This window comes from Sciurus vulgaris (genome assembly GCF_902686455.1).
Source record: "Sciurus vulgaris genome assembly, chromosome: 15".
Taxonomy (NCBI): Eukaryota; Metazoa; Chordata; class Mammalia; order Rodentia; family Sciuridae; genus Sciurus; species Sciurus vulgaris.
This window is the reverse complement of record NC_136476.1, coordinates 51,526,548-51,551,624: the sequence shown is the minus strand read 5'-3', so window position 1 is coordinate 51,551,624 and position 25,077 is coordinate 51,526,548. Positions and strand designations below refer to the sequence as shown.

Here is a 25,077-nt window from a genome sequence, read left to right as displayed (position 1 = left end):
TTCTTACTGAGGGCCATGCCTAGGAGCAAATGACAGTTTCTTTCCTTTAGGCCACAGTCCCTGCTCTTTGAAAATAGGAGTTAGCCCTGTTTCTCACTGCCATGCCACCTCTGACTTTCTCTGAATGTCTCCTGCCTTACTCAGACAATTTATTTACAAATCTGCACTTCAATCTATACCTGTAAGTATGCATGTATGAGCAAGGTTGTCACAGCTTCTCTATATATATTGAAAGGCACCTAGCTAGGCAGCCCAGGGTGGTGGTTTCCAGTCTCACTTGGTTTTGTTGAACAAAAAATTACACAGCATTTTGACTTCCCTTTGGAGAATTGCATAAATGGTTTTTATTTAAGAAAAATAATCATCTCTCACTCGTTTTGTGATATTTGACAGTGCTCATTATTCTACTTTGCAGCTGAAGGAATGTATCCGGGCACTGGACCAGGAACATACCCATACTCCCTTCAGGCAAAGCAAATTAACTCAGGTACAGTTAAATGTGAACCTCGATTTTTTTCTGGTCCATTCATTGTTCCTTCATCCATTCCTTTGTTCATTCAGAAGAGCATCCACTGCCAGCAAGGCACAAAGTTAGACATAGTGGGGAGAAGAGAAGTGTCACATTCCTTCCAGGAACATTCAAACCTACTAGTCCTCTAGTGAGGGCAGACCGTGTGCTGAGATATCTTCAGCACAGGGCAGCTGGGGCGTTAGGAAAGCAGCTGTGCCCCTCTGGTTACCACCTTTTTGTTTATTTTCAGTGTAAAGAAACATTGTTGCTCAGTGTGGTGACAATATGCCTATAGTTCAGCTACTTGGGAAGCTGAGGCAGGAAGACTGCTTGAGCTCATGAATTAGAGGTTAGCCTGGGCAATATAGTGAGACCTCATCATTAAATAAACTAACAAAAGAAAAGAAAACATTAATTTAGTGGAGCCTCTGAGCCCTTAAAGAGGGTGGTGTAAGCTGTACTTGGTAATTTCTTGACTGTAAGACTTAAGCCAGTGTTTATAGTACAAAAAAATAAATAAATCATAGCTATGGTTTTAAAAATGAGATTTTCTACATGTACTGATAAGATAGATAACCAAGATCTATTATGATGTTAAAAAGCAAACTGTGGAACACTATAATAATCTGATTGCCCACGTGATCTTAAAGCATTTTTCTACTATATGTGTAGTCACACAGGGGAAAAAAAAGTTTTAAAAAATGCAGAAGCACAGCATTGGATTATCTGGAGAATAACAATGGGGGTAAAGATGGAACTGTAGCTTTTCATGTTATGAGGGTATGTATGATTTGACCATTTGGTGTTTTTATAGTTTTATAGAAATAGGCAATAAGAAAAAAATGACAGCTGGGCATGGCAGCATTTGTCTGTCATCCTAGCTACTCAAGAGGCTAAGGCAGAAGGACCTATTGAGCCCAGGAATAACAACAATATAGCAAAACCCTGTCTCAAAACAAAAACAAAACAAAACAAAACAAAGAAAAACAAAACAAACTACTACAAGCATTAATTGTGATTATTCTTATTCCAAGTGGAGGAAATATTGGTAATTTTTTTCTTGTTTATTTTTCTGTCACGGAAATGTTTGGATCTTAAATTGGCATCCATAATAACTGCAGAAGAGCTCCATAGGGACAGATCTGCCTAGGTACAAACATTTGTGAAGATAGTTGTCTTCCCTGATTGCTTTCAGCACCCTGTATAGTACACATTGGAGACAGACAAGTAGGAGAGGATCTTGGTATGCTACAGCACCCTAGAACATGGGACAGAATCTATAATAACACAACTTCATGCTAGTCAGAATTGGTGTTCTGTGAATTTGATTGTGTCTTAAATATAATTTCTACCAGAGACCCAGGAAACCCTTCAAATAATACTTTAAACAATACATACAAGTACAAAGAAGGTAAAAGTAACCTTAAAATCCCACCCCCAATGGTAACCACAGCTACATTTTAGTAACATTTCTTTTTTTTTTTTTCCCCCCTTTTTTTTGGTACCAGGGATTGAACCCAGGGGTGCCTAACCACTGAGCAACATCCCCAACCTTTTTTATTTTTTATTTTGAGACAGGATCTTGCTTAGCTGTTCAGGCGTTCACTAAGTTGCAGAAGCTGACTTTGAACTTGTAATCCTCCTACCTCAGTCTCCCAAGTCACTGGGATTATAGGTGTGCACCACCATGCCCAACTTTAGTAAACATTTCTATGCCCTTAACTGCATATGTTGATCTAATTATAAGCATAGATGCTTTGTTACTCAAAGATTTAGGTTTATGTGACGCATGCCTTTAATTATAACTACTTAGGAGGCTGAGGCAGGAGGATTGCAAGAACAAGACCAGCCTAGGCAACTTAACAAGACTTTGCTTCAAGATAAATATAAAAAGACCTGGGTGTATAGCTCAGTGATAGAACCCTTGATAGCATGTGTGAGGTTGTGGTTTCATCTCTAGTACTGCCAAAAAAAAAGGAAAAGAAAAAAAAAAAAGATTTACATTTTAAGTATTTTTTATGTGCCTAAGTACAGATATACATAATCATTTGTAATAGTTGTATTCAATTTGTAATTATTTAGTTTGTTTCCTACTTATTTACTCCTAGGGTTGCTTTAGAATTGTTATTATAAGTAATGTTGTAATGAATAGCCTATGTATACTTTTTTTGGTCAACAGAGAAGTCCCTCAGTATAAAAACCTTGATGTGTGACTACCAAACCAATAATGTACATGCTCTTTACCTTTTGTTTCATATTGCTGGACTGCCCTCTGGAAAGCTTGTGCCAGGTCATGGTATGTGGCATATGGCAGAATAGTAGAGTGCCCATTTACCTGGACCCGCACCAGGACAGGGTATTCATTGGTCTTTTTTTAATTTTAATGGTAAAAATACATAACATTTTAAATGGCTCATTTGTATATCTTAGGGGTGAGATGAGTCCTTTTTCTGTGTTTATCGATCATTTTATTTCTTCTTTTGCGAGTCACCTTTTTTGCCTCGGTGTCCTGCACACAAGTAGTCAATATACCTTTTGTTAGTAGACTTCATTCATTGACCCACCTTCTGGTTTGGACAGGTTCTGAAGGACTCTTTCATTGGCAATGCCAAAACTTGCATGATTGCTAACATCTCACCAAGCCATGTGGCCACTGAACATACTCTAAATACTTTACGCTATGCTGACAGGTAAGAGAGAGAGAGAAAGAGTGCATGCATGTGTGTGTGTGGGGGGGTGGTATTAGTGCACATGTCTCCCACATAGGAATCTCACTTTGTGTTCTCCAACCCTCTTCTTGGAGAAACTAGTAATTTGAAGAATGTGACCTGCTAGGCCCTGCTTTTACATTTATGACAGAGGAAGATGATAGATCCTCTTACTTGGGGAGTTGACTCTATCAGTGTCTTTACAGTGGCTACTGGAAAGTGAAATATTAATCTGAGTTGGTCAGTTCAATGAGTTTTTTTGGTTTTTTATTTGTTTTTGTTTTGTTTTGTTTTGTTTTGTTTTGTTGGCATTGGGGATTAACCCAGGGGTACTTTACCACTGAGCTACATCCCCAGCCCTTTTTATTTTTTGTTTTGAGATAGGGTCTTACTTAAGTTGCTCAGAACCTCACTGTGTTTCCTAGGCTAGCTTTGGACTTGTGATCCTCCTGCCTTAGCCTCCCTTGTTGCTAGGATTACAGGTGTGTGCCACTATGCCTGCCTGACTCAGTGAGCTTTTTTTCCTGCTGGCCTCAGCCCTAATTGTAAGAGGTAGAATATGTGTTACTTCCAGGCATGGTGGCACACATCTGTAATCCTGGCATTTCAGGAAATTGAGACAGGAGGATAACAAGTTTGAGACCAGTCTGGGCAACATAGTGAGACCCTGTCTTGAAATGAAAAATAAGGACTGGGGATGTAGCTCAGTGATAAAGCACTCCTGGATTCAATCCCCAGTACCACTCGCACATGGAAAAATACACATTACTTGTCAAGGCAGAATCACTTGGAGCCATGGAGGTCCAGAAGGGAATAACCTGGACCTATATAAACTGAGACCCAGAGAAGGACAGGAACTTTTCAAGAGCTTATTGGAAGTTGGTGGCAGAGCTAGTACCTCTCCCCACCGCCCATCTTTGAGTACTGGGGATTGAATCCAGGAGCTCTCTGTCCTTTTTATTTTTAAAAAAGTGACTGACCTCAAACTTGCAATTATTGCCAGGCACAATAATCCCAGAGACTCAGGAGGCTGAGGCAGGAGGATTACAAGTTTGAAGCCACTCTCAGCAACTTAGACCCCTAAACAACTTAGTGAGACTCTGTCTTAATATAAATATAAATAGAGGGGCAGGCCGAGGATGTAGCTCTGGATTTAAAGCACCTCTGGGTTTAATTCCCAGTATCCCCCACACCCCCAAAAAAGTTTTTTCTTAAACATGCATTTTCTTGCCTCAGCCTCCTGAGTCACTGGGATTATAGGCATTTGCCACCACACCTGACTGATCAGGACTCTTTCTGGATGACTTTCGTATCTGTTAGCATCCCTCCCCTCTCTAGCCTGTGGTCACTTGTGTCTCTTATAGTGGGTAAAACTTTTTTTCTTTTTTCTTTATTTTGGTGCTGGAATTGAACCCAGGGATGTTAACTACTGAGTTACATCCCCAATCCTTATATTTTCTATTTTAAGACAGGGCCTCACTGAGTTGCTGAGGCTGATGTTTAACTTGCAATCCTCCTGTCTCAGCCTCCAGAGTACAGGCTTGTGCTGCTGCACATGGTTGGGTGAGACGTTTTTGATTGTCATAACTGGAAAGATGCTACTGGCATCTAATAGGTAGAGACCAAGGATGCTGCTTAACAACCTACAATACACAGGGCAGCACCCTACAATAAAGAATTAACTAGTGCAAAATGTCAGTAGTACTAATAGTTGGGAAACCTTGGAATAGACAGTAATTTTTCCCTTAATGGAATTTGCACAGTCCTGCTTATTTTTTGAGGTTTTGACTTCTGAAATGCCTAACTGATTTGAGGGAACTCATTTTCCCAGAGGAGCCTGCAAGGTGGTAATTTTCAGAAAAATAGAGCTCTATGGAACTGCAACTGAGTGGTGCATATGAACTCCTGATTTGGCCAATCTTCAAGAAGCACAGCATGGGCCCTGTGTGAACAGTGTAGTTCTGAGACTTGCATCCCTGGCTTGTTCCTTACATGGGGCTGTGTCAATTTCCAAAATTCTTCTAATCATGAAATGTTGGGTATATGCTTATATCCTCAGAGAAGATTTTTTTTTTTTTTTTTATCAAAGTACAGAGGGGTATCTCATGCTAAAATCAAATGTACCAAATGTACCCTTTTCCTCTTATTCTCTCCCAGATCAAAAAAAAAAAAAAAAAAAAAAACTACCAATCCTTACAATTATTTTCTTATTTTGTGTTTTCCCTGAAAACTATAGAAAAGGAATTATAGAATATACAAGAATATACATTTAACATTAAATGTGTTATTATTCACAGGGTCAAAGAACTAAAGAAAGGTATTAAGTGCTGCACTTTAGCTACCAGTCGAAATCGGACATCTGAAAACTCCTCCCCAAAACGAATTCAGAACTCCCCTGTGGCCCTGCCAGGGGACAAGTGTTCTCCAAAAAAAGTCAAGCTGGGGCTTCAGCAGTCAGTCACAGTGGGACCTGGTTCCACAAGGGGGAAGACCCATCCTCTGGCCAGCCATACCTCTAACATCCCTTTTGTTTCTATACCAAAAGTCCCTGGTAAAAGGGGTGGCTCCAGAGGGAGTCCGCCCCAGGAGTGGCTCATGCAGACAAGCCCTGTCAAAGGAACCATGCGGTCTGGACATATGGTCAAAAAAAGGGCAGAAGAGTCAATTCCATTGTGCTCTGAGAAAAATCAAATGGGCAACAAGACCATCCTTGAGTGGGGAAGCAGAATACCAGGCCCAGAAGGCCCAGGGCATGGAAAGCTGCCCGCCAAGTGCAAGAAGGTGCAGACAGTGCAGCCAGTACAGAAGCAGCTTGTGTCACGCGTTGAGCTCTCCTTTGGCAACAGCCATCTCTTAGTAGAGGGCAGTCAGGATGGTAAGGTGAGCATGCCCTCCAGGCCTGCCTCTGAAGCTTGGACAAACATCCCTCCACATCAGAAAGAGAGGGAGGAACATTTGCGTTTTTATCACCAGCAGTTCCAGCAGCCACCTCTCCTCCAACAGAAGTTAAAATACCAACCACTGGAAAAGTTTTTATACCAATACAGGCCCCCAGAGGGTCAGCTCCAGAATGAGACCCCTCCCCCATTCCATTCTTTCTCTGGGAGTCAGGATGGAGCCCAGGCTGAGGACCTTGATGACAGTGATTTCAGTGACGATTCTTTTTCACATGTGTCCAGTCAGAGAACCACAAATCAAAGGAACATCCTGGAGAAAAGTGAAGGCTCATTCTTCCTGCATCAGAAGGGAGGTCAAGGTCCTGAGGAGCAGGTAGCAGAAAGGCAGCAGAGCCTGCTTTTTAGTTCCAGGATAGATGGTGAAGAAAAGGGTCAAACTGAGAGCTGGGTGTACTCCGAGGACCCCATAAGCCACAGAAGAGCAGCGCTCAACCGTAGCCAAAGCCCAAATAAGGTACACTTGGACCGGAACAGAGAGAACTCCACCTCCTCGGGGCCTTTTAGAGACAACCCAGCAGAGAAGCCTTCCTGCTCACAGGTAGATTTTGTGTACAGTGAGAAAAATGGTGGAGACCTAGCCTTAGACGTAAGACAGGATACATTCAGAAGTAAGGTTCCCGGGCAGGCTGAGGACAGCTTGCCATCCCTGGAAGATGATTTCTCTTTCTCACCATCCCACATTGCAGTTTCTGGATCCCCAGACCTAAGAGACACAGTCACCATACCACTGAAAGAAGTCAGTGAAGACAGCCCAACTCAGATGACCAGAATGGTCAAAAATAGTACTCCTTTACAAGAAGTCTCTGGAGGGCAATTAGGCACATGCTGTGAATCTCCTAGACTAATGGCTCCCCTCACTGTGTCCCTACTAGAGACCCCAGATGATAACAACCCTTCTCCTTTGAAACAACTGGCCCAGGGTACTGTGCATAGTCTAGTGGCAGAGAGCACAGGGGGACCAGCTGAGGGCTACATGGCATCATCCAATGATCGAGAGGCAGCCTTGCCAGTGTCTTCAACCACTGGGCACCTGTGGCTCTCCTCATCTCCCCCTGACAATAAGCCTGATAGTGGTCTTCCGGCCCTGTCCCCATCGCCCATCCGTCAGCACCCTCCTGACAAGCTGCCCAACAGGGAGGCAGACCTGGGAGAGACATGCCAGAGTAGAGAGCCTGTACTCTTCTCCCAGAAACATGTGGGTGGCAAGCAGTGTGATACTGATGCCGAGGAGACACAGCTGGATGGTTCCTGGGGTTTCCCAGGAAAGTCCTTCTCCCCCATACATATTGGGGTACCCCATTCTGGACTTGTACTTACTCCACGAATAGGAAGCAGTGATGTGGCTGATCAGCCCTGGACCCAGGAGAGAAAACATCCTACAGGGCTTAGTTGGCAGGAGCTTGGTTTGTCTACCAACTCCATCAAGGTGCCCTGCTACAAAGAGGACATTACGTGGCTCAAATGCAGGCCAATCTCAAGGTGCTTAGCATCGCCAGATTCTCCTCTGGTCCCTACCTGCCCTCCTGAGACCACAGGGACATTCAGTCAGCCCACCCTGGAGCAAGCACAGTAAGTTGGTCTTTCTGCCTAAAACTTGAGCTTCTTTGGCACGTTTACTCCTGCCCCACCTAATGGTTTGTCATGGAAAAAGCTAAGGCCATGCAGAGATGCACGGTGAGGAGCTTGCCTCCACTTTGATTTCTGGAGGCTGCTCTGTGGTCTCTAGCCATCATTAGAGTGTGACAAAATGCAGATCCTTCAGCTTCTGTCTCCAACCTCATGCTCTGGTCTTGAACCTTCCATAGGAAGTAGAAATGAAAACAGACTTGTACCAAGTATGCCAGCTGCAGTGGTCATAGCCTTGAGTCTCTCAGGGAAGCCATGGGAAATGGGCAGCTCCTGTGGAGAAGCAGCACCCAGCCCTGCCCCTAACTATAGCTGACGTGGCAAGGACAGCTTGAGAAGCCCATCTCTCCTGTTATTTTGTTGGTCTCCTTAATACCTTGACTAGTCCTGAGAAAATAACAGGGGAGATGGGAGGGGTGGGGAGCTGGCCCAGGTCAAAGCCTTGACAATTTTAGGCAAGAGGCAGTTCCCAGCTTGGAAGTGAGGGTAAATTTCAGAAAGCTGCCCTGAGAAAATGGGAGGCCAGGAAGATCACAGTTTCCTCTCTGGTGTTCCCAGGCAGGTGGTCATCCGTGCACACCAAGAACAACTGGATGAAATGGCAAAGCTGGGCTTCAAGGAAGAGACCCTGATAAGCCAACTGTCTTCTCATGTAAGTAGCCTTGGTTAGACAATCAGGGGCTGTTGGGCAATTAGCCTGTGGCTAGTTTGATGTGGTACTTGTGGGTAGGGGTCTGCTGCCACACACTAACCACCATCAAGCCTTGTGCCTCCTCTTGCCATTTCTCTGAGACTACTCGAGAGGGCCTGGGCACTGGTGGGAGATGTTGCTACATTTCCTACTAATAGACTAAAAGTTTCCAGCCTCTGTCCTTAGTCATTCTGCCTTCCTAGTGGCTTTTTGGAACCCTTATGACTGAACAGTGACAAGCCTGCTGCCTACAACATACATACAGACCAGAGGTACTTCTACCTCAGTACCCTTCTGCTCTACAAAATACCCCTCTACCTATGAAGTGTCTCAAATGCAGAGAAGTAAGCCCCATCTGGTGCCATAGCAGGTCTCCTACAGGTGTTCCAGCTGGAGTTGGACCCGAGTTCTGAGTTCGTGCAGGAATAGGGACTGGAAATGATCTTGTAGAGAACCAAGAAAGCTCCACTTGTCCTGTGTTCCCTTTTCAGGATTTTGAAGATTTTGTGACCCAGCTGGATGAAATCATGGCTCTGAAATCCAAGTGCATCCAGAGTCTGAGGAGCCAGCTGCAGCTATACCTCACCTACCACAGGCCAGCTGCAACCCCTGAGAGAACAGCAGTGTCCTAGAGAAAAATCTTATACCAAATAGTAGAGGTGGTGTAGGAGCCTGTGTTGGGCTTTTAGGGACTGGTGGAGGCCTCTGCTGCATCCTCCCTGCACATACCAGAAACCACTTGCTGGTCCCACCTGTCCTAGCCTCACATGACCTTAGATGGGGCCCAGTTCCCTCAGAATCAGGCTGAAGAACTTAATGCTCCTCCCTTTTCTTTTGGGTACCAAGAGCATTTGCTTAATGACCCACATCTGTGGGAACACATGGGTCTAAAAATTCTATAGGTGTTCCTAAGTTTGAGTATCAGAGAGTTGGGTGGTTAGTGGTAACCTGGAGGTCAGAGGTCATGAGTTAAGGAAGACAACATGCTGAGTCCAGGGAGAATGTTTATTAGCTGAATTCTGTGCCTTTTGGTCTTCAAAGGAAAGAACAACAACAAAAAAACCAAAAACATAGGTGCTAGCAGGGCAGCAGTAGGGTAAGCTCTGCCCCATTGGCCTTTGGAGATTGGTTTGGAAATTTACTTTTGAAAATGTAAAATGAATAAACCTTGATTTGATGATGTGTTTAACAGTAGATGTGGGGCAGGCTTTGTGTTTAGTTACCCTTTCTTCCAGCACTCCAGTTCTGAAGCAGAAGAGGGTACCCATGTCATTGCATTTTCTGTCCCCATTTCAACCTTATGCTTAGGTGTTTGACACCTCCCTGGTCCTACCTGTGGTAACCCTTTTGTTTCAGTGGCAGTTCCTGGGTGCCTAGCTGTGATTCCCCACTCGTCTCATAGGAAAATTGAAGAGCTGAAAGATCTCAGGCACCCATCTCCTAGGCTTACCATCTTCCAGGACATGCTGGCCAGCTGGTCACTCTTAAGGACTTGTTTTGTTTTAAAATTTTTAGATACACATGATGTGTATTTTGACATTATATATACATGGAGTATAACTTATTCTAATTAGGATCCCATTTTTACAGTTGTACATGATGTGGAGTTTCACTGGTTATGTATTCATATGTGAACATAGGAAAGTTATGTACCATTCATTCTACTTTCACATCCCCTCTCCCTTCCCTTCATTCCTCTTTGTCTAATCCACTGAACTTCTATCTGCCCCCCCCCCCCCAACCCCCATGTTGTTAGCATCCTTGAATCAGAACATTCAACCTCTGGCTTTTGGGATTGGCTTATTTCACTTAGCATGATAGTCTCCAGTTCCATCCATTTACTGGCAAAGGTCAAAATCTTTTTTATGGCTGAGCAATATTCCATTTGTGTGTGTGTGTGTGTGTGTGTGTGTGTGTGTGTGTGTGTGTGTGTGTGTATATAAAATGTTTTCTTTATCCGTTCATCTATTGAAGGGCGCCTAGGTTGGTTCCATAGCTTGGGTATTGTGAATTGTGCAGCTATAAACACTGATGTGGCTGAGTCACTGAATTATGCTGATTTTAAGTCCTTTGGGCATTTATCAAGGAGTGGGATAACTGGATCAAATGGTGGTTCCATTCCAAATTTTCTGAGAAATCGCCATACTGCTTTCCAGAGTGGTTGCACCAATTTACAGACCCACCGGCAATGAATGTACCATTTTATCCACATCCTCATTAACAGTTATCATGACTTGTATTCTTGAATTGCCATTCTGACTGGAATGAGATGGAATCTCAATGTAGTTTTAATTTGCATTTCTCTAATGGCTAGAAATGAACATTTTTTTTCCATATATTTGTTGACCATTCGTAGCCAAGAGCCTATGTTTAGTATCTTGGCACTGAGAGCTGTATAGTTAAGTCTGAGGTATCACACACACACGCACACACACACCCTTTCAACAGAGTTCTTCTTGTGTTATCTTTTTAGCAGGAAGAAGCTCAAGGCAAGGAAAATAAAGTAGCCGCCAGTTGCCCATCACTTCTAGAGGCCACACTGGATAAAACAGATTCATGCCACAGCCCTGGCCTTGAAGCCCATTACCATATGAACAATCCCTGGTAAAGGGTAACTTTGAGGTTTTAAGAGGACTTAAAAGACCAAGAGAAGAGCTAAATAGCAAAGACTGTAGCAGGCATCCTTTGTCAGCCTCAGGCAGGGCTTGATCAGACCACCAGAGGGCATCCTGCTTCCAGCATAAGGCTCTGAAGCCCCTCACATGATTACTAAAAACACTGACTCCCAGCCAAGATCTCCAGAGACTTAGTGGGGCAGTATCAAGTATAAAGGCAAAAAATATTAGGGATGAATTCTGTCAGATACAAGAACATCACTGAGAGCTGGGAAGCACTTAAAGTGAGTCCTGCCAGTGGCACAAAGCATATAAATGCCGGGTGCTGCTCACAGGAAAAAAGGACTTATTTCCTGAGGGACTTCCCTGAAGACCCAGCCTATCCCTACCTCCACAGTCTACCAGGAAGGCATGTTGAGCCCTTTTCCAGCCCCAGGAAATCCCTATCACTCATCCACCATCCACTCTTCTCAGTACAACAGTTCTTGGCAATAAAGAGGTTAACACAGCAGGATACCTTTTAGATTTTTATTATTAGTTCTCTCTGAAGAATCAAAATAGTTAGCAAATTATTTTAGATTCATCAAGACTGTATATCCTTTGTATTTAGATCTTTAATGATGTACAACATAATACAAAAGAAACCAAAGAGTGATTTCTAAACCTAGGTGTTATTCATGTGTCATCCTAAAGAAGGGCTAGAGGGAAGAGGTTGTTCAAGGAGAACAGGGGAAGGTTAGTGCTAGGCCACTGAGTTGTGGCCTGTTTTCTCAACCCATTCAGTGTGCTGGGAAGGGGCCAATGATTACTCAAACTGACAATAGGTTTCCTAGAGCAGGGGCTCTGACACCTTGGGCAGCAGAGGATTGTGCTCCAAACCAAGCTGAAAGAAATGGGCTGGACAGAGAAGCATGATGACTGCCTGGCAGAAGAGGCAAACTGGGCCCCATGGGGAAAAGTGCTTTCTTTGCACCTCAGAGACATTACAGAACCAGTGTAACACTAAAAGACTTTGTTAAACGGGAGAAAGAACAAAACCCTGGAAGAACCTTCTTGTACTCAACTTGGATTAGAATTCAACCCACCAGTGCAGGTAGTGGGAGAAGTATCTAACCCCAAAGCAGCACTAAGTCTAGCCCTCCCCTTTCTCCCCACTCCTGTTGGCAGCTAGACCAGGTTTCTACTGAGGATGAGACCCCAGAAAGACCAAGGTAGTCTCTCTGGAGGGCCAAAAGTGGGAAGGACACTTCTCAAATACAAATACATTTAATATGAAGGAGCCAGGACAAGTCTGGGGCATTCATATGCCCAAATCTTCCCCACTTTCTCCCCAGCTCAGGGCCTAGGCTCACAGAGACTGGCAAGCACAGTCTCCACACCTGATCTTCTAACCCCCCAAAAGAAAATCCAGAAGTGTGCCCCTTCTTCCCCATATGTGGGCTCTGCAGGGCCTCTGGGGGGTGGTGGTTCCGTGGCAGGGCCTGGACAGGGCCTGGTCTCAGCTGGCTCCAGCCCGAGCCATGAGGTCTTCCAAAGCATTGTCCTGGTCATTGTTGTGTAATAGCAAAACTTCCTTAATATCTTTCAGTTCAAAGCCCATTTCCTTAAATTTGCTCATTAACTGAAGGAACTCCATCATCTAAGGGACAGAAGAGAATACAAATTAAATAAAAGGGTCCAGCCACACAAAACAGCTTAGTGTGTACACAGGAATACTTGTCAGGAAGGCATCTGCCTCCTTTAACTGTTGCTTCATGAGCCTCTATGAGGTTTCCTAGCCAACAGAGGTGGGCTGTGGAAGAAGCCACGGCAGGCATATTTGATGCCATAGCCCATCATCCGTCAGGAGCCAGGCCCAGTCCCAACTCATTTTTGCTGACCTCTGTCTGGATCTCACTGCCCCCATCCATAGCTGCTCTCTCTAAGGACCAAGTAATCAGACTAACAATGGCCAAGTCATCAAAAAGGTTGGCTTTTAGCCCAAATCAATCTTCTCTTCCCTGGAATTCTGGATAGTCTTCAACCCAAGTCTAGGTACTTGGGAGATTCTGCCTCACTGCTTCTGTCTGTAGTCACTGTGGCAAGGAAAGGGGACTGTGGGTCAGGGGCAAAAAACAGGACAGACTATTTTGTCCCTCCTTTCCAGAAGGTTCTCATGAAGCATAAAGGTTCCCACCTTTTCTTCTGAACACTGGTGCATTTCCAGAGCCTCTTCCACTAAAAGAGGGTCGAAGCCCTTCTCACAAAGCTGTCCATGTGCAAAGAGATAGTCGAGAATCTAAGAAAAGAAACAAGAGTTGAACACCCTACTGCCATGCCTCTGTGTTTCCCAAGAGTCTTAAACTAGCTAGTGTGAAGTATGCTCCCTGCCACACCCGAGCCATCAGATCCTAAACAGAACTTGATTTGTGCCTTGAATTGTGTCCAATACAGCTCCTTTCTGAATAGGCAGACATGCCCTTATAAACATGAGTAGCCATTTTCCAAAGGAGATGCTGCCAAAACTGACACATCTCCCAGAATGTCAACTCCATACCTGGACGGGAGAGTTCTCTAAGAACCAGTCCAAGTCACAAAATATCTCAAAGGTGTAGGACTCCAGTACCTTGTTTAGAACAACCTAGTTTTACCCCTCAAAAGGGGGGTAACCGGATAAGAGTCCAACAGCTTCACCACTCCCAAGGTTTTCCCTCAGCCTAGGCCTCAGAGCAGACCCCAAGAAGTACTGCTGTTGAAACAGGTGGCTGCCCTTATATAGCACTCTGTCAGTCCCCACAAACCCACAGGAGAAGAAGTGGATGCTACAAGCCTGAGAGGCTCTATGACAGAGGTACTACCCAGTTCTAGGGGTCAAATGCTCTCTTGGTTCACTACCCACTCTTCTGCAGACCAACTACTCACCTGCTCGATATTCTCTCCTTTCTTCTTCATGGCTCTCAGGACATGCTCATATGAGTAGCCCATGTTAACCACTGTCTCCACACACTGCCGCTCACTGGGAGACAGTGTTTGCAGTTCAGAATAGGCCTGGGGACAGCTGGGCATGTTGGGCACTTGTGACACTGAGAAATTTGGAGGGGTGACCTGGTGGTAGAGAAACAAGAGGATCAAGAAAGACAATCTGGGCTCCAGAAGACATACCAATGAGGTGGCCTAATCCAAAAGTTTTCCATTTCTGACACTAATCAAGCCCCAGGTTGAGCAGTCAACTTGAACAAAGTACCAGACATCCTGAAAAGAGATGAGGGTACCAGCCAAGGGAGAGAAAAGCTAGGAAGACACCTGCAACTGTGGCTGCTCTCGTCCCACCTTATAGAATGAGAAAGCACAACAAACAGCCATATGCCCTTCCATGTCCCAATGGGTTTGAGACGAATAAAGTCCTAAAACTACTCACAGGACTGATGTCCAAGCTAGCTGCAACAAATCCTCTCCAGGGCTCTCCTAGGCCACTGTAACTCAATGTCCTGAAGACATCACTTACTCCAAACACTCCCACTTCTGGAGCTGACCCTGTTCCACTGGTTTGGGCAGAGGCTGCAAGTCCTGTTCCCATGCATGGCCAGTTCAGAGCCTCAGAATTTTGAGGGAATTCTCAGAGCCTGAGAATTTTTAGTGTGTTCATTTCCTACTACAGCTGCTGTCCTACAGAGCAGGACAGAGGGAGTATTAGCCTACCTGTCAGGACCCCAAGAACAGGAATGTGCACTCCAGGATCCTGTCCCAGACATCTGATTGGTATACAGGCTCCTTAGTGTAGATCCTCCTACCACCTCTGTTAATGAAGTCCAGGGCACAAAGACAGCTCACTCCCAGGACAAAGAACCCATCCCAAGAATGAAAGAAATATTAGTGTTTCAAAGCTCCTCAAAGGCCAGGTGTGGTGGCACACACTTGTAAACCCAGAGACGCGGGAGGCTGAGACAAGATCTCTAAATGTTTTGTAATTTTATTTTCTTTTTAGAAAAGGGTGAGACAGTAGAGAGTTCTTTGTCTAGAAATAAGTCCAAAATTATATTGCTATAACCAGATGTTCTTAAACTCTGCTAGGGAAAGCCAGGAAGACTACAGCCTTCAAGCCCAGTCTGTTTCCACTTACCCACCTCACCCACAACACTTAGTAGCCTAATCACAGGGTGATCGATAGGTTACAGGAGTCAAGACATGGCATGGGCATGGTATCATGCCAATCTAGCCAATCTGTGTGTCTTCAGGGACAGCCTTTAGTTGGGCTCAAGAATGCCAATAGCAGGGGCTGGGGTTGTGGCTCAGTGGTAGAGCACTTGCCTAGCATGTGTGAGGCACTGGGTTCAATTCGTAGCACTGCATGTAAATAAATGAATAAAATAAAAGTCCATCAACATCTTAAAAAAAAAAAAAAAAAAACTGGGAAAAAAAATACCAATAGCACATGCCTGTAATCAGGAGGCTGCACAAGAGGATTCCAAGTTCAAGGTCAACCTCAGTAACTTAGTGAGGTCCTAAGCAACTTAGTAGGATCCTGTCTCAAAAATTTAAAAAATTTAAAAAGACTGGAGATGTAGCTCAGCAGTTAAAGCATCCCTGGATTCAATTCCCAGTTAAAAAAAAAAAAAAAAAAAGAAAAGAAAATCCAAAGAACAATGCCATCTCTCACAAGAGGGGCCCAGTCAGGATTCAGGACTATTTTTCAAATACCTAACTTTTTCAAAAAGTCTCCTGAAGGCCTCAAGGCTTCTAAAAAATTACATGTTACACTTTTTGAAAGATTTGTATCTTATTTTAAAATATGTATGGTACTCTCACATACCTTGCTCGCAGAAATGCTATTTAGTACTCCAGATAAAATCTGGCACGTTACTAAAGCCTGAGAAATGTTCATATTCTTTGATTCGGAAAATAATAAAAACAAACCAATAATGTATGTATAAGAATATTTATCACAGCATCATTTTACTAAGTATTAGGGGCAACTTAAATATCCAACATAGGGTATTAGGTAAATAAATAATGAACAGCCATACAAGTACTAGGTAGTCATTTAAAATGAGAGTTAATGGGGCTGGGAGGTGTAGCTCAGTGGTAGAACACATGCTTAGCATGTGCCAGGCCTTGGATTCAATCCCCAGTATCACCCTTCCAACCCCCCACCCCAAAAAAGAAACTTAAAAAGCACTGAGTGAAAAAAAAAAAAAAATAGAAGGGTGGTCAAGGAAAGGGGGGTGTGACTGTACATACTGCTCTATGATTATAGTTATATATTTTTTAAAGCTGCATGGAATTTCAAATGTTAGGATTAATGATACTTTCCTGGAACAGGGACCAACAGAACAAATGTGTCCTTCACATAAATGTTTTATCCAAGTGGGCGCTGGACTAATATAGCAGACTCCAAATGGACAATGTTTAAAAGGATCCCTCATTAAAATTATAATACAGTAAGTACTTAGGTTCTGGGGTCATTTGCCAAACCTATTTAAATCCAGGGCACTATTTCAAATATATATAATGCTCTTATAATTAATGTGGATACAACTGTGTGTGTGTGTGTGTGTGTGTGTGTTGCTGGGGATCAAAGCTAGGGCCTTGTGCATGCTAAACAACACACTCTACCACTGAGTCCCAGATATAACACTAAATACCATTATTGTATTCACGGCAGACTTTTGTCATTTTTTCAGTAAAAAGATAAAAAGTTAGTTCTTGGAGGGGGCAAGGGCTGACTCCAGTATAAAATGGCATTTTCATATTCCTTGACTAAAATGTTTAAAAAAAAAAAAAACTAGAAAAAATGAGATTTAGATACATTTCCAAACATTAGTGTTTGAGAGAAAGCCAGCTATTAGGAGGATATGAATATTAGTGTTTCAAAGCTTCTCAAAGGCTAGGTGTGGTGGCACACACTTGTAAACCCAGAGACTCGGGAGGCTGAGACAGGAAGATCTCAAGTCCAAAGCCAGCTACAGCAATTTATTGAAGCCCCTAAGCAACTCAGTGAGTGTGTGAGCCCCAACTCAAAATAAAAAGGGCTTGGGATGTGGCTCAGTGGTTGAATGCTCCTGGTTTCAATCCTTTGTACATTAAAAAAAAAAAAGGTTTCTCTAAAAGTCTGGCTACTAGGCTTCAAAGGTGGTAGTCCTTTTTATAACCCTGCAGCCTTCAGGTCCTACCTCAATCAAGAAGGTTCTTCTGCCAAATCTTCCCAAATACCTCCTTGTAACCCCACACACTACCGGTACATTCCAACCTGTGTTCCTATAGCATTCTGGTCACACTACTGGTGCATAGTACATTAATATAAGTTCCTAGAGATTAGTTAACCATGTCACACACATGTTCAAATTCCCAGGGCCTGGCTTTGGACTTCGCACTTACTAGCCCTAACAACAGTTACAGAATAAATGGAAGCTGAATAGAATTTCAAGGGAGGAAACTAAAATAGTAATAAAATAATTAAAATTGCATTTACCTTTAAGGTCAAAGATATAAAGGAAAAGCAATGGATAATAAGTTTCAGTGAAATCTTAAAATGTGGAAAGCTCATGAAGGGATGGTACAAGGAAGTATGAAGTAAACCAGTAGGAAAGAGGAGAGTCAGTTTAGTGTCCCTCAGTACTCACGAGCTCTAACAGGACTCGGACTTTGAAAGTACCAGGTACTATTGGATAAGTCAAAGGTTCTTGATCAGAGCGGTAAAACCCTCAGGGCAAAACCACCTCCATCCCATCTGCCTCACTCTCTGCAGGAGGCAGGAAGTTTATTTCTTAGAAAATATGAACCAGAGACAAAAAGATAATAAGGACACCATGCACAGTGTAGAGCAGAATGAGGACTAACTAGAAGTCTACATCAGCCACCTTCTTTAGCCCTCAAGAAGAATTCTCTGGAGAAACTAATTCCAAAGACTCACAAGTTGACATTTTGGGACATTCCCCTTAAAGCTCTTTCTCTAGTGAAGCTTTAAAAATCAGGAGCATGTCCCCAACACACATCTTTTTTTTTTTTTTTTTAAAGTGCCTCCTTACTTTTAAACATCAACAGAAGGTCATAGCAATCAACATGAATGACACCAAAACATAAGAGGAAATAGACATGGGAATTTAAAACATGATGAAGGTTTTAAAACAAAAAGATTTTATAAGATAGTCAAGGACAGGGCTGAGGTTGCAACTCAGTGGTACAGTACTTATCTCGTATCCTACGGCCCTGGATTTAATCCCAAGCACAAGATTTAAAAAAAAAAAAAAAGGACGAGGCTACATCCAGAACATAAAACACAAAGAGAAAGAAAACAGAAAAGGACAGAAAATGAGAACCTCAGTCGAGATACAAACATCTAGCTTTTAGGAATTCTAGAAAAAAAGAAAACACAAATAACAAAGAAATACCAAGGGAAAAAAATTTCCAGAATTTAAAAACTCACTATGGAAGAGAGGGTCCAGAACAATGAATAAACAAGCACATCATTGGTAAATTTCAGATCTCCAGAAATGAAGGAAAAAATTCCCAAAGCTTCCAAAGGTACAGGTAGAGAAGAACAAAACAGACCTCAAAATAGCACTGAAATGCTAGAAATCAGTGGAGCTTTTATACTTCCAAGTAAAAAGTCAAACTATCAGGGTACAGTAGCATATACCTGTAATTTCAGTGGCTCAGGAGGTTAGGGCAGGAGGATCTCAAGTTCAAAGCCAGCCTCAGCAATTTGGTGAGGCCCTAAGCAACTTACTGAGACCCTGTTTCAAAATAAAAAAGGGCTGGGCATGTGGCTTAGTGGTTAAGCACTCCTGGGTTCAATCACTGGTATGCGGGGGGGGGGGGGGGGGGGGGGGACGACGACACAGTTAAGATAATCCAGGTGCAGTGGTACACTCCTATAATTCCAGTTACCCAGAAGGTTGAGGCAGAAGAACTCCAGATTCAAGGCCAGACTAGACAACTTAGCAAGACCCTGTATCAAATTAAAATAAAATAAAAAATAAAATAAAATAAAATAAAAAGGTCTGTGTGGATGTAGTTCAGTGGTAAAGCGCTTGCCTGGCATGCAGGAATCCCTGAATTCCTCAAGGGCAGTGGGGAGTTAAATTTAAAAAAAAAAAAAAGGTACAAAAAACCTGAATTTTGGTAAGGGGTTTGAGAAAAAGGAAAAAGTAATTATACCTCTGAACTCAGTAATACCTTGTTTATTTGTTTTTAGTGCTGGGGAACTGAACCTTTGGGTACTTTACCCCAATCCTTTTTACTTTTCACCTTGAAATAGGGTCTCAATAAATTGCTGAGGCTGGTCTTGATCTTACACTCTCTTGCCTCAGTCTCCCAAGTCATTGGGATTGCCAACATGAACCACCATGCCCTCAGTAATACATATTTACCCAAATTTTGTATGAGAATACAGCGGAGGATAAGGGAAGAAGTGAATAGAGTTAGACCCTCAACTACTGTAACAGGAAGAATAAGACCTTCTATCTTTAGAAATGGCAATATAGCATTCTATTTAGAAATATAAAGATAAATCCCAGGAGAAATAGTTCAGCAAAGAGCTGGATGCAATGGTGTGTGTGTGCTGATAGTTCTAGCTATTATGGAGGTAGAAGCAGGAAGATCACTTGAACCTAGGAGTAGAGACCAGCCTGGGCAATATAGTGAGATCCCATCTGAAGGAAGGAAGGGAGAGGGGGAGAGAGGGAGGGAGGGAGAAAGAAAGAAAAAGAAATAGCTCAATGAGTTCAAAATACCTTGGGAAGCAAAACTGAAGAACAGGGTGAGGTACAGATCTGCTATTCTTTTTTTTTTTTTTTTTTTTTTAGATCTGCTATTCTTCAATAAAAGCCTTTTGGGTTTGAGGCTTTCTTTTGTCTGTGTTTGTTTTATTGGGAGATCTTGCAACGTTGCCCAGGCTGGTCTGGAACTCCTAGGCTGAAGTGATCTTCCTGTCTTGAACTCCCAAGTACTTAGAATACAGATGCATGCCACCACACCCAACAATATAAGCCTTTTAAAAGCTACTTCAATTCACAAACTGTGTTTGTATTACATTAATAAAAATAAATTTGTTTAAAAAAAGAAAAAGATTCTATATTAAAGTAATGGCAAAATACAAATGATAAATGGGATATGACTACCTAAAAGCTAAGGGAGTCTATATGTCACAAAGAATATTAGGGCTGGGGAGATATCTCAGTTGGGCCTTGCAAGCACAAGGCCCTGGGTTCAATCTCCAGCCCGGAAAAAAAAAAAAAAAAAAGAATTTTAAACACAAATTTAAAGGCAAATTAGTGCTACTCTTCAATAGTAAATTCAGAATTTAGAAGTATATAGGAAAGACAGAAATATTCTCCTGAAATAACTGAAAGTTTAAGGAATGTATCCATACCTGGGAAAGCAGAACCCAGTAGCAGAATTAGCCTAACTCAAAAGCAGAGCAAAGCCTCTGAAGGGCTGAGAGGCAGTAGGAAGAGACACTATCAAAATCAGGCAGTTCTAGGTTAGATTCCGAAGAAGGGCAAATTTCAAGATTGTTCCTCTCAGCTGGGCACAGTGGCGCACACCCTGTAATCTGGAAGTTTAAGAAGGATCACAGTTCAAAGCCAGGTTGGGCAACTTAGCAAGATGCTGTCTCAAAACAAAAATTTTAATATACAAAATGAAAAGACACAGTGGAAGAAAATATTTGTGGGGCTAGGGATATATTTGTGGTAAAGCACTTGCCTAGCACATGTGTGGCCCTAGGTTCAATCCCCAGTATATGATGGGCTGGGGCACTTGTTCCTCTCAAGATGAGCCTATGAGTTTCTCAACTTCTAAAATCAAAATCTGAAAAATGAAACTGAAATACCGCACCTAAAATAGTTAACAAGAACTCAATTCCACTAACACTTCCCCAGGATTAGTACATGAAGAATGTACATAGCCCAGATGACCATTACCACCCCTCCGATAGGCACTATTCTCTCACTAGTGCTTCTCTCACTAGGAAAGGTTCTCACTGGGGGCTCCAGGTTGCACACTAAGAGGGCCAGGATGAGAATCAAGCTCTGCTCCCCAGGGATAGGATCATGACTTCTTTAAAAGAACTCCAGCTCTGTTTATATCTGTACATTCAAAGCAGCAAGAAGCAGGTCCCTTCCCACCTAGAGAAAAATGGGCCAGAACAATCAAGTTAATCAAAGAATGTAAAAAGTGTTCTGGTTTAAGAAAGAGCTTTGCTGTTATTTCACTGGCTTTGATCTCTAAATGTTTAATCTATCTTTAAATGGGATGGGAAGTATTGGCTGAGGATCCCTTATCTTTTCCAGGGTACTTATAATCCTGTCTAAAGCATACAATAAATCATGAAAAGAAGTATAGTGCTGACCAGAGCCCAACAATGACTAGGAGGAATTAGGATGAAGTCCACTCCAAGGATATTAATATTGATATTCTGCAGTCTATCATGTTTATCTGGGTCAGAGTCCAGGAAGTTTATAAGCAGCAGAGAGTTCTATGACAATGAAAGCACTCAAACAGATGATCATATAGCATGAATGCTATTGCTGGAAACTTGCACTTGTAAAGCAAACCAAAGTTTCATCTTTTTACTAATAGCACGACTGTTATGATATCTGACAGACATCACACCAATACAATTATAGGCTCCTTTCTGGCTCTAAATAGTATCTTGAGGTGCTGTCATTTTAAAAAAAAAAAAAAATCTATGAGCTAATATAGTAAAGTTCTTTGACTTCTATGATTTCTATTCTAGAACGCAATAGTGTGTTCTGTGCTGTTTAAACAACTATATCAAGAGGTAAACCTATACTTTGTAACAATAAAGGAACCTCACTGCATCTACAATGTTTTTGTGTGGCAAAATCAGATTTGATTTTCTTCAAGATAATACAAGTTACAATTTTTTTAAATCAATCCATTCCAAGCTCCTTCCTCCCTTCCTTTGATGAAAACTGCACAATTCTTAATAGAAAGAAGAAAAGAATTACATGATTAAAGTCTTCATACTTTTTGAAAGACCTTTCAAAAATTTCCACCTTGTGCTTCAACTTGAATACAAACTATCTGCTGGTTACTAAGGAACCCAATATGAAAGAATGTAACCTCAAGTTAGCCAAACTATGATAAAAAGAACTATGTAAGAAAGAAGAGGAAAAAGAGGAGGAAGATAAAGAAGGAAGAGAACAGTAATAAAATGAAGTTAAAAAATATAAGACAAGCCATTAAAAAATTTTTACAAGACATGACAACACACACAAAAACTAAGTGATCAGACAGGAAAATACCATTTGCAAGATCCACATCATACCTTATCTTTGTGAAGGAAAAGACCCAAAGATGCATGGAGGAACTAGTGAACATTAACCAAGTTCAGGCTGGGAGTGGAATTCAGTGGTAGTATAGCTACTTGTCTAAAATGCTTGAGGTTCAAAACTCATAATCCTGGTCCTCAGAAAAAAAAACAGAATTTTACATGAAGTTATATAACCAATCAATCTGCCATACCACATCTTGCCCTAAGCCTTAAAAAGAATATGAGGAAGGCAATTGCTAGACAGAATTTAGAAATCTTTGGAGCTGGAACCTAGTAGAGGCATGGGATTTAAAAGACTTACTGTGGGACCTGTATTTGGAGGTGATGATTCTTCTGTGCACACAGACAAGACAGACAGGGAAGGCATCTGGGAGGATGTCAGGGTTGGCACCTCTGTGCCACTGTCCAAGTTCAAAGCTGAAAGCCCAAGAGTATGGTCCCCATTGAGCTCACTGGCACTGCTTTGGGTGGAAGGCTTTAGGGAATTCCGGAACATGCCACTGCGGAGGCAGGATGTGCTATGGAAAGTGCTTGCCAGCTTGACTGTCTTCTGATTGCTGTCATCAGAGTCAAGTTTCGGGAAGGACAGAGATTTGATATTGCTTACTGCAGGGATAGGGGGCAGGGACACTTTGGAAGACAGCGACATCTTTTCACAGTTGCCCAACTGTGGTAAGGTTATAAAGCCATTGGGTTTATGAAGAGGCTTGAAATCTAGGGTTGCCCGCTCCAAGGATGCCAAGACCTCCTCATCCTGTAACACAGACCCAGAGCCTCCTCTGGGCAAGTTATTGTCCAGTAACTGAGCCATAATGGGTCCAGTGGTCCCTACCAGAATATTTCTCAGCTCTTCCTTCTCATCAATAGTTTTCAACTCCAGATTATCAAATGGGTCCTCTTCACACTCGAAATCAGCAGGATTGAAATCTGCCTTTGTGTGGGGTGGGCTGAGAACTTTCTGTTTCGTGGCACTACTGCTGACCCGAGTTGGAGTGAGGATGCTGTTGTGCTGTAAGCTGGCGAGGATAGGGTTAATAGGAGGTGGCATTGTGGCTGTACTGTGAGTTTTGGAGAAACTCATTTTACTATCACCCTCTGGGCCACTCTTAGAATTCATTTTAGCTTCTGCTTCCTCGGCCTTGCGTTCTGCTTCCTGTTGGGCTTCTTGGATTTTCTTAATATCTTCAGCCCACTCAATGGTTTTCTTTTCCAAGGAGAAGTCATACTGCAAAGATACAGCAGAGAAAGAAGATGTGAACCCATGGGCTGCCCTTTCCCCATCAATTCACTCCTTCCTCACTCTACACAAGGTAAATAGGCCAGCAGTATTTAAGTATGTGGGGTGATCCTTGCTCAGGAAGAGAGACTTCCAATGTCTTTATATGACTTAACCAAACTACACTCCCAAATCACTACAAGAAATTAACAGAAAGGATTCCCACCACCCCCTAATCCTACATACTAGGCCAAATGAATTTTGCGACTTCCTTTGCCTCTCTCCCATCAGGCCATTTCTTTCCCTAGAATTTTTTGTGGCTCCAACAGAGTTTAGTCACCTCCTCTGTGAAACTTGCCTGGTGGCCCATTTTTATTCTAGAATCTTATAACATTTATCTCCATCAGTCATCTGATTTGGAGAACATGTGACTACATGTAGCTTTAATCTGTAATCCCGAACACCCAACAATATCACAAGTCTCCTATGGGCAGCAATCTAGCTACAGACCCTCTTTGGGTCTCTAACTATCTAGCACAATATCCTAAATAGATCCCATTATCAGTAATGCCTTCTAATATTTAAGAACACAGTGGCATACATGATTCTAAGCACTCTATGTATCAACTCTCTAGATTTTCTTAACTAATTATTGTTACCCCTTTCTTAAAGGGGCTATGCTTAAGGTCATAAAGCTGGTTAAGTGTTGAAGTCTGGATTTGAACCCAGGCAGTATGACAATTCTATTCTCTTAAACCACCATCAGATTATAATGAACAAGTTATACTCAAAATGCAGGAAATTTTCTTTAAGAATCCAGAGGGCTGGGGTTATAGCTCAGTGGTAGAGCACTTGCCTAGCAGAGCAAGTCCATGGGTTCAGTCCCTAGCACCTGAGAAAACAAAAACAAAACAAAACGAAACAAAAAACCAGAAAGTGTAAGAACTCTAGATAATAGCCTGGGGGTAGACTCAGTGGTAGAGCATACATTCATGAAGCTCTAGGGGAAAGATGGGAAGGGTTTGAAGAAAGGTAAGAAAGTGGCTGGAAGAGCAAGACTACACGTACTCAGATTGATTATACAGAAACAAACTGAAAAGGAAATCTGCTTCATAGTTCCTTAACAAGATCTTAAAGTAAAGCTCAATTTTTAAAAATTTCATTTACACACTTAAAAGAAATATACTATTATATAAAGCAAAATTCACACAGAGCAGAAGAAAACAAAATCTTTTAAGGTTGGAGACACATGAAAGATATAATAGGAGAAGAACAAAGGAAAGCATGCTAAGACAAGCATTTCAGACTAGAAGAAACCTAATGAGCTCTGGCCATCCCCAACCCTTTCAGCTTCAAATAACACAAAAGAAGCCTAGAAATGCACATGTCAAGAGGCTAATTTGAATCCCTGAACCAGGTGTTGTGCCCCAGAAAGACATGGGGGATCACTGTGCTTCATTTCTATTAGTTATGGA

At 42.4% G+C, this 25,077-nt stretch overlaps 2 protein-coding genes across 7 annotated transcripts in view; one reads left to right on the top strand and one right to left on the bottom strand.

The window, feature by feature from the left end:
* The window catches only part of KIF24 (kinesin family member 24), a 57,148-nt gene extending 47,515 nt beyond the window's left edge, over positions 1-9,633 (top strand). For all 4 annotated transcript variants that reach the window (XM_079113228.1, XM_079113225.1, XM_079113227.1 and 1 more), the window contains 5 exons: positions 416-487; positions 3,092-3,201; positions 5,517-7,745; positions 8,361-8,454; positions 8,985-9,633. In XM_079113228.1, the coding sequence (XP_078969354.1) occupies positions 416-487; positions 3,092-3,201; positions 5,517-7,745; positions 8,361-8,454; positions 8,985-9,125 (2,646 nt within the window). In that variant the 3' untranslated portion in view covers positions 9,126-9,633. The remainder of the gene's footprint in view (positions 1-415; positions 488-3,091; positions 3,202-5,516; positions 7,746-8,360; positions 8,455-8,984) is intronic.
* Positions 9,634-10,114: 481 nt separating this feature from the next.
* UBAP1 (ubiquitin associated protein 1) overlaps positions 10,115-25,077 on the bottom strand; it is a 58,490-nt gene continuing 43,527 nt past the window's right edge. The window contains exons 5-8 of one of the 3 annotated variants that reach the window (XM_079113259.1): positions 22,688-23,611; positions 14,010-14,192; positions 13,285-13,386; positions 11,530-12,747 (exon numbers count right to left, since the gene is read on the bottom strand). In XM_079113259.1, the coding sequence (XP_078969385.1) occupies positions 12,607-12,747; positions 13,285-13,386; positions 14,010-14,192; positions 22,688-23,611 (1,350 nt within the window). In that variant the 3' untranslated portion in view covers positions 11,530-12,606. Of the gene's footprint in view, positions 12,748-13,284; positions 13,387-14,009; positions 14,193-22,687; positions 23,612-25,077 lie in introns of all 3 variants that reach the window. The other 2 variants (XM_079113258.1, XM_079113260.1) reach the window with 2 other exon arrangements.